The following is a 15,489-nucleotide window of genomic DNA, read 5'->3' as shown; positions in this document are numbered from 1 at the left end:
TGGTACTCTTTTCTGTCTGGCTTCTTTCATCCATCATATCTGAGAGATCCATGTGGTCATAAACCATTCTGTGTCTGTATAGAATTCCCTGGTATGAATAAGCCATGACTGCTTTATCCATTCTGCTATTGGTAGGCATCTGAGTAGTTTTCTAGCTTTTTTTTTGCTACGAGAAACAGTGTTACTGTGAACATTTTAGTACATCTTTGGTGAACATAAGGATGTGTCTCTTGTTGGGTATAAACGTAGGAATGGAATTACTGGCTTATGGGCTATGCATATGTTCAGCTTTAGTAAATACTGTCAGAGTTTCCCAGGTGGTTGATTTAAACAATCCATATTCTCACCATGAGGTATTTGAGGGTTCTAGTCGCTTCGTGTTCTTACCAACTGTTGGTGTTTTTCACGTTAATTTTGACAGCCTCTTTTCTGCTATAAGCAGTTTTAGAAAGTGAAGCTTGTATCAAAAGGGGAATGTGTAAAGTGTTGTCTACCAGGGAAATTCAGTAGAAACTCAGTGCTCAGGGTTTTTACTGGAAGCTGGTTATAGGTACCCCCTGCGTAGTACATTACAAAACTCCACACAAGGACTCCACACGGAAAGCAGGGGATCAGCTTAAACCACACTGTACGGGTTAGGCACAATGAGCTGCTCCCACTGGTTCTGAGGAGGGTGGAAACTTCCTGAAAACCCAGGTATATGGACACCAGACAAGGGCCAACCTGTAGGCCTTTTCAAGGGTAGCAGTCCTGCCACATGAAATCTCTTCTGGACCTACTCATATCCACGTTAGGAAATAGAGTGTTATCAGTAGCTTTGGAGTCCCCTGTGTGGTTGTCCCCAATCACATTTTTCTCCCTGTCCCACAGATGTGACCATTGTCCCCACTTCTGCATTAATTATGTCCTTGGTTTTCTTTGTAGTTTTATCACTTCTACATTGTAGCCCGGCACCGAGCTAGCTGTGTAAAGAATGGGGAATATTGACCCTATGAGTTGAATGCGCTAGTGAGAAAAGGAGCTGAATGGCGTATCTGAGACATAGTCTGGCTTGAGCTTTCCTGAAAGTTTACAGGAGCCTTTCCTGGGAAAATGAGTGGGCAGTCATGACTGACTTGTGGGAAATAAAAGTGACACCACAATCAGGGCATCTGGCCACACTCGGTCTGCATTACAGGTGGAAGGCCCACAGACATGTGTCAGAGAGCAGGTGGCTTCTAAAAACCCGTGTGTGTGCGCTAAGTCACTTCAGTCGTGTCCGCCTCTGGACTGTAGCCCGCCAGGCTTCTTTGTCCATGGGATTCTCCAGACAAGATTACTGGAGTGAGTTGCTATGTTCTCCTCCAGGGGATCTTCCTGACCCAGAGACCGAACCCAGGTTTCTTATGTCTCCTGCATTAGCAGGCAGGCTCTTTACCACTAGCACCACCTTGGAATCCCTTAGCCAGCTCTAAATGGTGGGTCAAAGTAGGTCCCTTCTATGGGTGAAATGTGTGTGCTCAGCTAATCATGGCTTCAGGACACAGAAAGGAAGTAGGGACTTCATCTGCTCATGGTTGAGACGAGAGGATGAAACTCAGGCCAGTTCATCTGGGCATCTGTCCTTTGTTTAAAGAGGTGTCAGTGGCAGCAGGTGTCCTGGTGATGAGCAGTGAACATGTCTCTTTCATGGGTCGTGTTGCTCCAGTCTGGGCTACTTGCCCTCGACGTCTGGTCCATGGCGCTCAAATGGCAAATCTTCATTGACTGTCATCTCAGGCTTTCCCTCACCTCCCTCTTACACTGGATTACCTGTTTCTTATGGTAAAAAGTGCACTGAACTAAGTCAGAAGATCTGGCTTTGAGTCTTGAACTAACACTTAACAGACCTATGACCTTGAGCAAGTTGGGGAGCTTCTACTGACCTTTCCATTTCTTCAAAGAAAGGAAGCCAGAAGGTTTCCTGTGCTTTGTATGGTTAAGCTTAAATTAAATACTCTATACATATGGGTTTATGATTCTTAAATCTATAAAATATTTTCCCATTATGATAAAAATTGAATTAAAAATAAAAGTGAAAAAAGAGCAAGAGAAGGAGGAAGATATTAGAATGCATTGTTCTTGCTACAGGGATTAACAAATGGCAGCCCATGGGCTTAGGTTCTGGGAACCCTGGCTGCTCAAGCTAAGGATGAAGTGGAAGTTGCTCAGTCATGTCCGACTCTTTGCGACCCCATGAACTACACAGTCCATGAAATTCTCTAGGCTAGAATACTGGAGTGGGTAGCCTTTCCCTTCTCCAGGAGATCTTTCCAATCCAGGGATCGAACCCAGGTCTCCCGCATTGCAGGCTGATTGTTTACCAGCTGAGCCACAAGGGAAGCCCAAGAATACTGGAGTGGGTAGCCTATCCCTTCTCCAGCAGATCTTCTCAACCTAGGAATCGAACCAGAACCTCCTGCATTTCAGGTGGATTCTTTACCAGCTGAGCTATCAGGGAAGCCCAGCTAAGAATGATTTTTACATTATTAAATGGTTGCATTTTAAATGATTGTATAGGCATCTATATAAGTGTCTGTGTAATATCCTTAATCTTGCCTTTTGACCTGAAACCTAAAATATTTACTGTCTGATTGTTGACAGAAAAAGTTGGTCAGACCCTGTAATAGGGTAAATAATAGGTCATAAACTGTGTGCTGTGTATGTACACACTCAGGAGAGAGAAAGATTTTGTATGTATGGAGAGAGTCCCATGATATAAAATATTTTTTACTGTGATTATGTTCTGAAGTTGGAAAGTCACAGTGGACTTACTGATACTATTTTTTTTCTCTTTATAGAGTGAGTTGTCAGATGGATTAAACAAAAAGCGTTTACAAATCTTATTAAAAGGCTATGGTGAATTTCCAACGAAATACAGGTAAAATTTAAATTCTTACCTGTTAAATCAGTCTTATCCCTGCAGTTTTTCTTGGTTAAAACTATGTTTTAATTTCAGAATGTTCATTTGGCGCTCGCTGCTACAGCTGCCTGAAAATCATACAGCATTTAGTAACCTTATAGATAAAGGCATTCATGTCGCATTTCTCAACCTTCAAAAGAAATACCCTGTCAAAAGCAGGAAGCTACTCAGAGTATTACAGAGGTATGTTCAGTATTTTGCAGCAATGTGTATCTACCCCAAGGTACTTATTACTTACAAATGGGGAAAATAGTGATTTATAGTAGAGAAACTTAGCAGACACCTTCTTAACCAAGTAATCAAATTTAAAATGACCAGTAATAAAAATCTCACCTCTGTATTATTGCACATCACTTTTGTGGTATTCTTGCCAAAAGTTTATATCCTCAGTCTCATTGTGGGAAAACAGGCATATCCAAGTTTCACCAAATGTATCTTCTGTATCATTTTTTATAATCTGAATATATTATTTAGTGAATAATACACTTAACAAGCTTTTCTGGTCTTTATTTCCTTATTTTATTCACAGAACCCTCTCTGCATTAGCTCACTGGTCCACCATTTTTAGTGACACACCGTATCTTCCACTTCTGGCATTTCCATTTGTAAAATTGTTCCAGAACAACCAGCTCATCTGTTTTGAAGTTGTTGCTACGCTTATAAGTAAGTAAAAAACGAAACCAAGAGTAGATACTTGTACCTTTTCCTGATATTTTTTCATCTTTGCAATGTTTAACAGTTCTAGTGTGAGATAGACCTAGAGCATGGGCAGTTTGGACATTAACACAAAAATAAACCTTTTTAGTTAAATAAAATTTAGATGGTTGCATTTTAGATGATATTGTTACAGGCTAGATTTTGTTAGTAAGAAGGAAGCTGGTGCTTCACTAAAAGGAAGTCAGTTACTGCTCAGAAGAGTGCAGTAAGGATGTGAGGCATTCAGCATGCAATGCCAGACGTGGCACGTGCTGACCCTGAGCCCTGTTCTCATCATCCTTTGGTTGTTACCTTTACTGAGAACTTTGTGTGTGCCGGGTACCATTCTCAGGGTTTTGCCTTTCTTAACTCACTTAACTCTTACAGGACTCCTGTGAGGTAGGTGTTATTCATTATTATCCCCTTTTTGTAGATGAAGAGAGCTTGAGCTCCATGATTAGGTTAATGGTAGAATAAGAATTTGAACCCAGGCAGTCAGAACCTATAGCTTGTACTCCCATATGTTTACTGCTTCATCATTATCTACTAATACACTAAAAGGTGAGTCATTTTTTTATATAAATAAGATCAAGTCAACTAAATGGTTGATAAACTGGATCCAAGTTAAACCAAGCCTGGTTTAACAAAAATAACCAATTTTATATGTATTTTTATTGTACAAAGGAGATAAGCACTCAACTATAACAATAAAATTCTGAAAAGTAGAAATTAAAAGATCCCAGCATACATCTTGTGAGTATTTTAGTATATTTCTCTTGACAGTTTTTCATTTATTCTGTTGTATTTGCTTTAATAAATTTTTACCAATCATTGGAGAAAATCTAGGAAAATTTACAAAAGAAAAGTTATGAATATTCCTCTTCTTTAGAGAGTCTTGATAATATATTTGTGAATTTCTTATAAGAGCATTTCCCCCAAATCATTAAATATCTTCTAAAATATAATTTCTTGCCTATAGTATTTCCTCTTATAGGTATACCATAAAATGTATCCCCCAACTGTTAGACTTTTAGGGGGGTTATTTTTATAATTATACTACTTGTATTTAATGCATTATATACACTTCTCTTATTTGTGTAAGCTTCCTAGACATTTTATCCTGTATTATAATATTCCATAATGTACATGTTCTAGTTTAATCTTTTGTTGTTGGACATTCAGGTTGTTTCTAATTTTTATGTATTAAAAATAACAATTTTGTGACTAGCTTCAAGCTCATAAATTTATAATAATTTATTTTGGGTGGAGCCCCAGGATGGTATTATAAAATATGAATATTGCAATTGGTTCTACAAAGAGATTGTACTGGTTTGCCCTGTTAATAACACTGAGAGTTTTAAATGGAAAATAAACAATAACAAAAGACAGACAATCCAGTTTGAAAATGGACAAGGACTTGAACAGACGTTTCTCCATAGAAGATGTACAGTGGCTAGTGAGCCCATGAAAAGATGCTCAGGATCATTAGTCATTAGAAAATGCAAATCAAAACCACGCAAGACACCACTCCACACCTCCTAGGATGGCTGTAGTCTTGAAAAAGAAAATAACAAGTGTTGGGCATGGATGTGGAAAAACTGTAACCCTTCGTACTTTGCTGATAGAAATGTAAAATGGTGCAGTCACTGGAAAACAGCTTGGCGGTTCCTCAGAAAGTTACTTATAGAATTTCTGTATAACCCCGCAATAGTACACCTAGGGATATCCCCCCAAGAACTGAAAACAGAAACTCAAATATATACTTGTATATGAATGTTTGGCAGCATTAGTCTTAAATAGCCAAAAGATAGGTACAACCCACGTGTCTATTAATGAATGAATGGATAAACCGTATGTGTATATATGCGAGCTTCCCTGGTAGCTTAGCTGGTAAAGAATCCACCTGCGATGCAGGAGACCTGGGCTTGATCCCTAGGTTGGGAAGATTCCCCTGGAGAAGGGAATGGCTACCCACTCCAGTATTGGGCCTGGGAAATTCAAGGGACTGTATAGTCCATGGGATCGCAAGGACAGCGGGATATTATTCAAAAACAGTGACATTCTGACACATGCTATACAACGTGGATGAACCTTGAAAACATGCTTAGTGAAATAAGCTAGACACAGGATAGATTTATGTGGAATTTCAAAAGGCACAGAAAGTAGATTAGAAGTTACCAGGGGCTGGAGCGGAGTGGAAATGAGAAGTCAGCACTGAGTAGGTACAGAATTGCTCTTGGGAAAGGATTTTGGAAATAGTGATGGTTGCACAACATTGTGAATAAAATTAACATCACTGAACAGTGCGCTTAAAATAGTTAAAATGGCAAATTATATTTTACCATAAGAAAGATAGATTATATCTAATTTAGGTAGGCATGCACAACTATGTGTTTTTCTACTTCCAGTAAAATCTTGTTACGTAGCTAACACATGACTGTATAAATTGAGTTTTCTCTTCTAAACATGCAATCTAAATCTAGGAGATCCATGACAGCATGAGTAGCTAGGGATTTTCATCAAGGGTTTCAAACTAGTTCTATTCAGTAGACTGAGCTTCAACTAAATGTTAGCCCTGTTTGGGGATAAGCCATTGCTTTGACTTTCAGGTTACAGTCTAGTTGGGGCCAAGAAGGACTTGTGAAGGATATAGTTACTTCTGTGTATAATTTGGAGTATGTTGATCACTCAGTTTTAATCACTCTTTAGGGTTCCTCTTATAACCAGGAGGAAATGCTTCAGGTTTAGTGAAGGACCTCCATGCAGTGATGATGCCTCTGTTCTGCTCTCGGTCAGTGCTGTCTCTAGGTCTCCTGTGTGGTGGCACCCAGCAGAATAGAAGAGACAGTTACTGTATAAAACAGGAGTGCCCTCTTGCTTAATTGAAAACAGCTGTTCTGTTGATGACGATTAGATATAAGAGGGCTTTGGGTATGTGCGTGGTGTTTTAAAATTCCCGGAACAAGCAGTGTCTAGGACACTATAGGTGTTTACCTAAGGAGATGATGCTGAACTGGGTTTTTCTTTTAAAGTTAACTTATTAAGAGCAGCAGTTAAAATACAAGAAAAATACCCGCCCCCAAAAGCAGCAGTTAAAGAAGCTGAAATGCTTCTTATAAAGCTTAGTCTTTGCAAGATTTTATTTATGACAACTATTAACTCAAATCTAAGTCTTAACTAATAAATGAAATAATGGAATTCTAGAATTGGAAGGACCGTATAAACTATTAATCCGGATAAACCGTATAAACTATTAAGACCGTATTAACTATTATTCTGATCAGACCCTTCACTTGCTAATTTGAGAAAGATTTAGCAAAACATGAAGCCACAGCTCACTATTTAAAATAGAAAATCAGAATTTAATACTTACATAGAGCTGAGGTGGTTAGACATAGATTCACTGAGCAAAAATGATCATCTTATTGAGCTTTTTTTGGAAAAGACTGTTTTGGGGGTTGTGCTGGTTATTAAGTGAGAGTGAGTTAAAAAGTCAGCCTTAGAAGCCTCTTCAGCAGAATCAATTCTCCTTTCTCTTGGCTGACTTTCAGAGGATACTGCTGCTGCTGTCACTGATTGGTTGGTTTTCAAAGTCATGTTTACTGAAATAAGTTGTTGATTGATCAGTTAGATTTAAAACCAGACCTTGGTGGTTACCTGTTACCATGGCTACAGAACAGTCTTCTAGAAATGGAACTCTTAATTAGGTATGAATTTTAGTTGTTTGAGATTGCCATTTAACATTGATCACATGTATCAAAGACTTAAATAGGGACCTCTTTTAGGAGGGTCATTTTGTTAACCAGGGGAAATCTAAATACAGGTCTCACGCAGGTGAGCAGGAACCAGAGTCTTGTAGCTACCAAAAAAAAAAAAGAATACTTCGGGAAGGTTCATTTGTTTAATTGACACTTTCTCATTGACTGGCTCTGAAGAAACTGGAAAACTTCTGTAAACTTAAAATACCATGTTAACGTGATGTAGGTATAAAATCTATTGTTCTAGAACTTAAAGAGTCATGTTTTCTTTATTAATGGGCATATTGAGGACATAAAAGTGGATACATTTAAAAACTGCAAAACTCTGTAATGATATAGAAAGGTAAAGATAAATTTTCAATTTTTTTCTTCATAGTCAATTGGTGTCAACACTGGTTTGAATATTTTCCTAATCCTCCTATCAATATTCTTAGTATGATAGAAAATGTTTTGGCATTTCATGACAAGGAACTCCTGCAACACTTCATAAATCATGATGTAACTTCCCAGGTAAGAAGTGTAAGGTTTTTAGAATAACATCGCTTACTTTGGAAGTTAACATTGGTTCTGGTATAAATAAAACTATTTTCTTGAAAGTCTATAATAAAAAAATACTAGTTATATTTTTAACAATATTCCATTATTTTTCTTCATTAAACTGCTTTCCTGAAAGTCTATAAAGAAGAACCCAAATTAGGATAGTTCTTTTCATAATTATGTTCTTAATATAATGATTTTAGTATCTAAACCAAACGAGCACATTAGCAATGACTGTTACGACTTTTCTCTCAAGAACTATTACATTTTTTTTCTTATTTATTTTAGCTGTATGCATGGCCTCTTCTTGAAACTATGTTCTCAGAAGTACTGACAAGAGAGGAGTGGCTCAAATTATTTGATAATGTCTTTTCCAACCATCCTTCGTTCCTCCTGATGACTGTTGTGGCCTACAACATATGTTCTCGAGCACCTTTGCTCAACTGTAAGCGTAAAGATGATTTTGAGGTACATATCCTTGTTAAGTCATAGTTCTCAAATTTCATTTGTTTCAACTAAAAAACCCGTCTTATTTATTGAGTGCCTACTGTCCTGCACCAAGTCCTGGTGCCAGATGGTAGGAATAGAGTGGAGAACAAGTTATACCACTGCGTCCTTGCCCTTACATAGCTATAGTCAGTCACAGCTTGACTGCTCACCTAGAATCATAGCTTCATGATAATATTGGAGTTGCATGGTTTTTGCCTATTTAAAGGACGTTTAACAGTTGAGTAGTTGTTCATTCTGTGCGTGATCTTATCAGTAACCCAACTAGTCCGTGATCATCTGGTTGTTTATTACATATGCAGGATGGTAACTATGAGAATTTTGAGGCTTAGTGGGACAATGACTGAAAGAAAGCATTGGAGGAAGTTTTTAAGTGAAGAGGTTCTTTTGGTAGACAGGATGAAGTAAGTTAGTTTTGCTTGTTTGTTACTTATTTTGTGGTTCCTATCAAATTTTATTTTCACTTCACAAGCACAGGATGCATTCATATATGTATGTATGTGTGTATGTCTATTAGAACTTAGATCTGGCAGTGGAACAAGATAATGTGGAAACTATCAGATATTTTTTGAAAATCAAACTTGTTTTCAAAGGCTAATTTAGGTTGTATTTTGGATTTTGAAGAGAAATAAATTCTAGTAGAAGAATTTGTCTTGTTGAAACAGTCTGTTACTTTAAAGGAAGCCTTCATTTTTGAGAAGTGTTATTTCACAATTTCATAATATGGTTGTATAATTTTATTACATTTTTGAGAATATGAAACTGGACCTTCATTTTAAAACTTGGGTTAAGAAAAGCGTCAGTGAATTTGCAAAAAAAAAAAAAACCTCTTAAAGCTAAATGCACATTTACATGTTTAAATTTGTTTTATTCAATGAGTAAATTGTATAATTTTTTATATAACACATGACTATAATTGCCTTACTCTATAAATCTCCATTTAATCACAAAGTTTTCTTACAGTATTTTTTTCACCATCGGAATAACCTGGATATAAGTGCTGTAATTAGAGAGGTGTATCGTCTCCTGAATACCACACCAACTGACATCCATCCAGACAGCATGCTTGATGCTTTTGTTGCACTGACAAAAGGGCAATATCCAGTGTTTAATCAGTATCCCAAGTTCATTGTGGACTATCAGACACAAGAACGAGAAAGAATACGGAATGATGAATTGGATTACTTAAGAGAGAGGTAATACTGGTTGTTCTTTGATAAAAACAAAATCTTTTATAAATATAAAGGTTTTATGAAAAATACATGTAGATTATTAAGCAGTTGCATAAAATCAGAGTTTGAAGGAAATATCTTTAAAGATATTTTTGCATATAGAAGTAAAACAATTACATGTTAATCAGGTGTGCGTTTTGTGTTGCGGTTGTTCTTGGACTTAAATTACTGTTTCCTTGTTTGCTTTTTGTTACAATAATAAACATTATCAACTTAGGCAGGCAGTTGAAGACATGCAAGCTGAAGTAGACCAGCAAAGAGCTGAAGATGAAGCTTGGTGCCAAAAACAGGAACTGCTTCGTAGAGCTGAGGAAGCAAGGAGAGAAATACTCTTACAAGAGGAGGAAAAGATGATACAGCAAAGACAGAGGTGTGTTTAGCACTTTGAAAAAAGCTGGACATCTGAGTTATTTTAATAATTTGTATTACTTTCATTTTTCACTTGAGAAATTATATATAGCTTCACTATATATGTCATTACCCAACTCTGCTATTTCCATTAAGCATATATTTAAGTTAATAAAAAGAAACTGTAATACACTTTTCCAAAAAATGGCCTATAATAAAATGTAATTCTAAAACTATACTGAGTATGATATAACTTGCTCTGATTATTCAGAAGTAAATACATGATCTAAGGTACCTTGAAGGATATTGTTATTTAGAAATGTTATTTTACAGTGGACAGAAATGCCTTATACCACAGTGCTGGGTAAATATGTTTCAAGTTTTAAGTCACATAGATTAACAGACAATTTTTAAGTCTCACAGGTATGTTTAAAACACAATTTTTAAGACTTACAGAAAATTTTAAAATTAAAAGAGGAGCGTGATTTTTTTTCCATAATTTTTAAAAATTGTGTTTTAAACATACCTATGAGACTTAAAAATTGAAACACAGAATGCTATTCTCGTGTGCATTTCATACTTTGGAGGATGGGGAAAGAAATACTAAATGCTTATTCAGAAGTATGCTATTCAAAAGTAAGTATTGCCTTAAACATAAGGCAAAATGTTTAAGTTGATTAAGATTGTGGGATAAGCGTTAACACTAACCCTAATTATTGGTAAAATCACTTTTGTAAGTGTTTATTGATTATTTTTGGATAGGACTTTATGAAACAGATTTCTGGTGTGGGTTAAAAAAAAATTACTGAACTGAGCCATTAGCCTTCTGCAAAAATTCTAAAAGAATAATCATAGTCTTTGGTAACACTGGAGTATTTTTTTGGCATTCTTTTCTCAGGTAAAAGATATCAATTGTACTGAAGTGGTCTGAGTAGTAGACCTATTAAGAGAACATTTAAGAATGAAGAAATAGCCAGTTTAGCTGTAATTTGGCTATAGTCATGTACACTTATCATTTTCATGAATGCAGATTTGTTTTCTAATTGAGCACTTTTCATCGTATTATCAAAATAGCCATGTTATGATGGCACCAGTTAAATTGGGAAAGCAGGCTAAAATAAGTTTCAGGCCTTTCATTGTTGTGGAACATAGTATTTTTCCATTTAAATACATATTTGGAAATGATTTTATTTTTTTCCTCTTGATGTATTGTGTGTTTAAGACTAGCTGCTGTGAGAAGAGAGTTGAAAGTAAAGGAAATGCACTTACAAGATGCTGCAAGAAGACGTCTCCTGCAGCTTCAACAAGATCAGCGTGAAATGGAGCTAAGAAGACTGGATGATGAAATTGAGAGAAAGGTTTATTATTAACTCTCATACATTATCTCCATTTACTCTCAATTAAATGTAACAAATACCTTCAAGTTAAATATTGTTCCTAGAATTCACAATGTGTACTAAATAGCTCCTTTAGTTTTATATAGTTTCTCCCATCCCCCAGCTATTCTTACTCTCTTTTGTGTTTTATTAATGGTTACATATTTTAGAAATTTCAGGAAAATGAGTCAAGTTGACAAGGGTCTTTGATGACTGGTTCTCTTAAAATGGAAATAATCAGTTAACCATGAAGTTAATTGTGAAGTAAGGGAAATATTTTTTTAATATAAAAATTTACACATAGCCTAGAGTTACAAATGGACCTTCTCCACTTTTCTCATTTCATCCCCAGAGAAAAAAATTTTTTTATGGTTGCATGGTATTCCATTTTATGGCCATGTCATTGCTTATGTAATCCTCTGCTGTTGGATATTTAGGTTGTTTGCAGTATTTTGCTGTACAAAACAGTGCCAGACTGTACATTCTCAATACAAATCTTTGAGTACTTCCACACATTTTTGTTGAGTAAATTCCAGGGAATGTCAAATTGTCCTCCAAAGATGAAACCACGTAAGCTATTTTAAGAGTATAAGACTACTCATGCCCTAGTCAATTTGGAGTGTATCAGTCTTACTATTTGCCAGTCTGATAGGTGAAAAATGGTTTTTGGTTTTGGGGTAGGTGTTTTTTTCTTTTTTGCTACTGATATTAGTTATCTTTTCATTTACCATTTGTAGATTTGTAAATTGCATAACTAAATCATTTGTCCATCTTTCTACCAAGTTACTCCTTTTCCTATCAGTTTACACAGGCTCTTTTATCATTTGGGGCAGCAGTGTCCAACAGAAATATGTGAGCCATGTGGGTAATTTAAATTTTCTAATGGCCACATTAAAAAGTAAGAAGAAATAGGTGAAATTTATTTTATTTTATTTATTTATTTTTTTTAGAAATAGGTGAAATTAATTTTAATAACATTTAACTCGGTTTATTTAAAACTATCTTTGCAATATGTAATTAGTATACAGACATCTTTGAGCTATTTTACCTTTTCTTTGTACTAAGTCTTTGAAATCTAGCAGTCAGTTTATACTCGCTGCACACCTCAGTTAGGCTGGTCACATCTGGGTGTTCGGCAGCCACCCCGCAGGTCGGGGCATTCATCCTCCGTCTGTTGTGAATGTTCTTGTGTTGTGTTCTCCTCTGTGTTGCGTGTCTCTAAGAATGTTTACAGTGTCTTTTTTTCGTCATGTAAAATATGTTAATTTTCAGATAACCAACTTGATTAGTTTTTTATGACGCCTAGGTTCTGTGTCATGTTTATTAACCTTCCCATTTAAGGCTGTATTACCATGGCTGCAGTGGTGAAGAGCCTGCCTGCCAAAGCAGGAGGCATAAGAGGCGCAGGTTTAATCCCTGGATCAGGGAGATCCCCTGGAGAAGGAAATTGCCACCCTCTCCGGTTATTTTTGTCTGGGAAGGTCCATGGACAAAGGAGCCTGGTGGGCTACAATCCATAGGGTTACAAAGAGTTGGGCCCACCTGAAGAGACTTATGGAGAAGGCAATGGCACCCCACTCGAGTACTCTTGCCTGGAAAACCCCATGGACGGAGGAGCCTGGTGGGCTGCAGTCGATGGGGTCACTAAGAGTCTGACACGACAGAGCGACTTCACTTTCACTTTTCACTTTCGTGCACTGGAGAAGGAAATGGCAACCCACTCCAGTGTTCTTGCCTGGAGAATCCCAGGGAAGGCGGAGCCTGGTGGGCTGCCGTCTATGGGGTCACACAGAGTTGGACACGACTGAAGTGACTTAGCAGCAGTAGCAGAAGAGACTTAGCACATTAGTGTTACCACTTAGGCAGTTTTTTTCTAGTTCTGTGTTTTTCTGTTGTTTTTTTAATCTCTGTCTTAAGGATCAGTGGATTATTGTGCAGCAGCGCATCTGACTCTTACAAGACCACCTGTTTTGTAAGGCTCATCATAAGTTAGAATTGTTTTAACATTTTTCAGTGCTTAAGAAAATCAAAGAATATTTCATGGCATGAAAATCATATTAGATTTTTCTAAACATATGAAATTCAAATATCAGTGGCCATAAACACAGTGTTATTGGACCACAGTCACACTTGTTTACATGTTCCTTTAGCTGCTTTTGTGCTACAATGGCAGAGGTGGACAGCTGAAACAAACTACGTGCCACAAAACCGCAAGTATTTAACTCTGTGACCCTTTCCAGAAGAAGTTTGCCAGCCCCTGATGTCTGAAAATTATTGATAAGTGTGAGAAATGAGTTAGGGACCAAGCTTACTTCTTTCCAAAGGCACATCGATTTTCCCAACAGCATTTGTTGAATATTAGCAAAAGTCATTTGTCAGCTGATGGTTATTACATGTTCAGTTCCCTTATAAATTGGATCTCCTCCTAAGCCAGGACCACACTGTTGGAATAACACCTGTATACTGTTTTACTAATTAGTAGGCCTCATTACTTTTCAGTTTTCCTCAGTATTCTCAAATGTTTATCATTTCAAATAGACTGAAAATTTTCTCTCTCCCTCCTTCTCTCCCTGAATCCTCCCATCCTATTGGAATTTTCATTAGGATTGCATTGAATTTATAAACTAATTTAGAGTTTAAAACTTGCTTTTGATCACATATGAAATTTTTTAATATATTAATAATCTTATTTCTTTTTATAGCATGAGATAATGCTTTGTTTAAAGACAACGAATTTTAAATTGTCTTTAAAATCTAATGATTCCTTTTAATAATCTCATCTAGTAAATGAGGTTGATTATTCTAGAAAAGTCTGTTCTTCGCCAAAAGTAATTTCGGGCTTAGAACTCTGTGATCTCTTTATCCCTTTGAGATAGTTAAGGCAGTGTTTTGGTGAAAGCATCCTGTCAAGTCCTTTCAGTGGCGAGATCGGCCTCTTGCCCCCCCTTCCCGCCTCTTGCCCTTCCCACTCCCTGTCCTGACAGTGAGCTCTGAGACTGCCAAACTGCAGGAGCATCTCTGCTCACGATCCAGGGGCCAGCAGGAGAGACTTCTTGAGTCCAGAGTGGCACATCTGTCAGTAGCAAGCAGAGCTGGTCTGCTTTCCTGTGGTACAAAGCGCTTTGTACCTCTGAAAATTCATGAGCTAGAGAGTTCCTGTAATTGAAATTCCTAAAAAGCATTCTTTGCTTTGCCAAACTTCTCCTCTGCCTCTTAGCATTGTAACTACTCTTGCTCCATCAACTCAAGTATCCCAATTAACTCAGTTGAGCTAACTGCTATCTCAGGAGCCTCTTTAAGTTGAACTGGTTTTCAGTCTGTGGTTTTTTTAACTCCTTGGATGTGTGTCCTTGCACATCCCACCATATTCTCATCTCTACTGTTTCTCTGTTATATTTGATAGTGTGCCTACAGCATCTAACACTGTGCCTTGTGCACAGAAATAGTAGCGCAGTCATTAACTGTTTATTGGTTAGGCGATATGTTTAGATTAGATGCTAATGGGTTTTACTTTTTGTTCTGAAACACATATTGTGTTATTCTCACCCCCCCAAAAATGAGGACTTTAGGCAGCCAAGTATTTAAGACACTTCCGAAGATTCTCTATGTAAAGAGTCCTTTATCCAAACCCTCTAGGGTATAGGCATGAAATGCTTCCAAGTAAACAAATTTTGGAGAAAGGTGAACTTTAAATTGGCTGAATCCAAGCAGGGCACACACAGGTTGAATAGACCACAGTACACTTTGACTTGGAGTTACTCGTTGCCAAACTGAATTTAGAAAAGTACAGTTTAATCAAAAAGAACATTAAATAAATGTTATATGAAATAAGATTAAACATTTTATATTTTCATCCACTGTGAATTTAAATTGCTCAAGTTTTTCTAACTCATAATATGGCTAATGTAATATGGAAAGAACTGCCATCTGTTCTCCCAGCCTGGGCAAATGAGCATATGGTAATTGTGCTTTCTTTTTTAGAAAATTACACTTAACTTTAACTCAAGACATTATTTCTGGATTCCACAGTGAATGTTAATATATTGTGAATTACTCTGGCTTGAAAAACCCAATATCTATTATTTTAAAATGCT

General features: G+C 36.8%; 1 protein-coding gene across 10 annotated transcripts in view; it reads left to right on the top strand.

The window, feature by feature from the left end:
* The window catches only part of TBC1D31 (TBC1 domain family member 31), an 80,628-nt gene that overhangs the window by 50,356 nt on the left and 14,783 nt on the right, over nt 1-15,489 (top strand). For all 10 annotated transcript variants that reach the window (XM_060393691.1, XM_060393689.1, XM_060393687.1 and 7 more), the window contains 8 exons: nt 2,820-2,899; nt 2,978-3,124; nt 3,471-3,604; nt 7,772-7,905; nt 8,221-8,400; nt 9,403-9,635; nt 9,889-10,041; nt 11,242-11,377. In XM_060393691.1, the coding sequence (XP_060249674.1) occupies nt 2,820-2,899; nt 2,978-3,124; nt 3,471-3,604; nt 7,772-7,905; nt 8,221-8,400; nt 9,403-9,635; nt 9,889-10,041; nt 11,242-11,377 (1,197 nt within the window). The remainder of the gene's footprint in view (nt 1-2,819; nt 2,900-2,977; nt 3,125-3,470; nt 3,605-7,771; nt 7,906-8,220; nt 8,401-9,402; nt 9,636-9,888; nt 10,042-11,241; nt 11,378-15,489) is intronic.

Source organism: Ovis aries, chromosome 9 (genome assembly GCF_016772045.2).
Source record: "Ovis aries strain OAR_USU_Benz2616 breed Rambouillet chromosome 9, ARS-UI_Ramb_v3.0, whole genome shotgun sequence".
Classification (NCBI taxonomy): domain Eukaryota; kingdom Metazoa; phylum Chordata; class Mammalia; order Artiodactyla; family Bovidae; genus Ovis; species Ovis aries.
The sequence above is the reverse complement of the archived record's forward strand: the minus strand, read 5'-3'. Positions and strand labels throughout refer to the sequence as shown.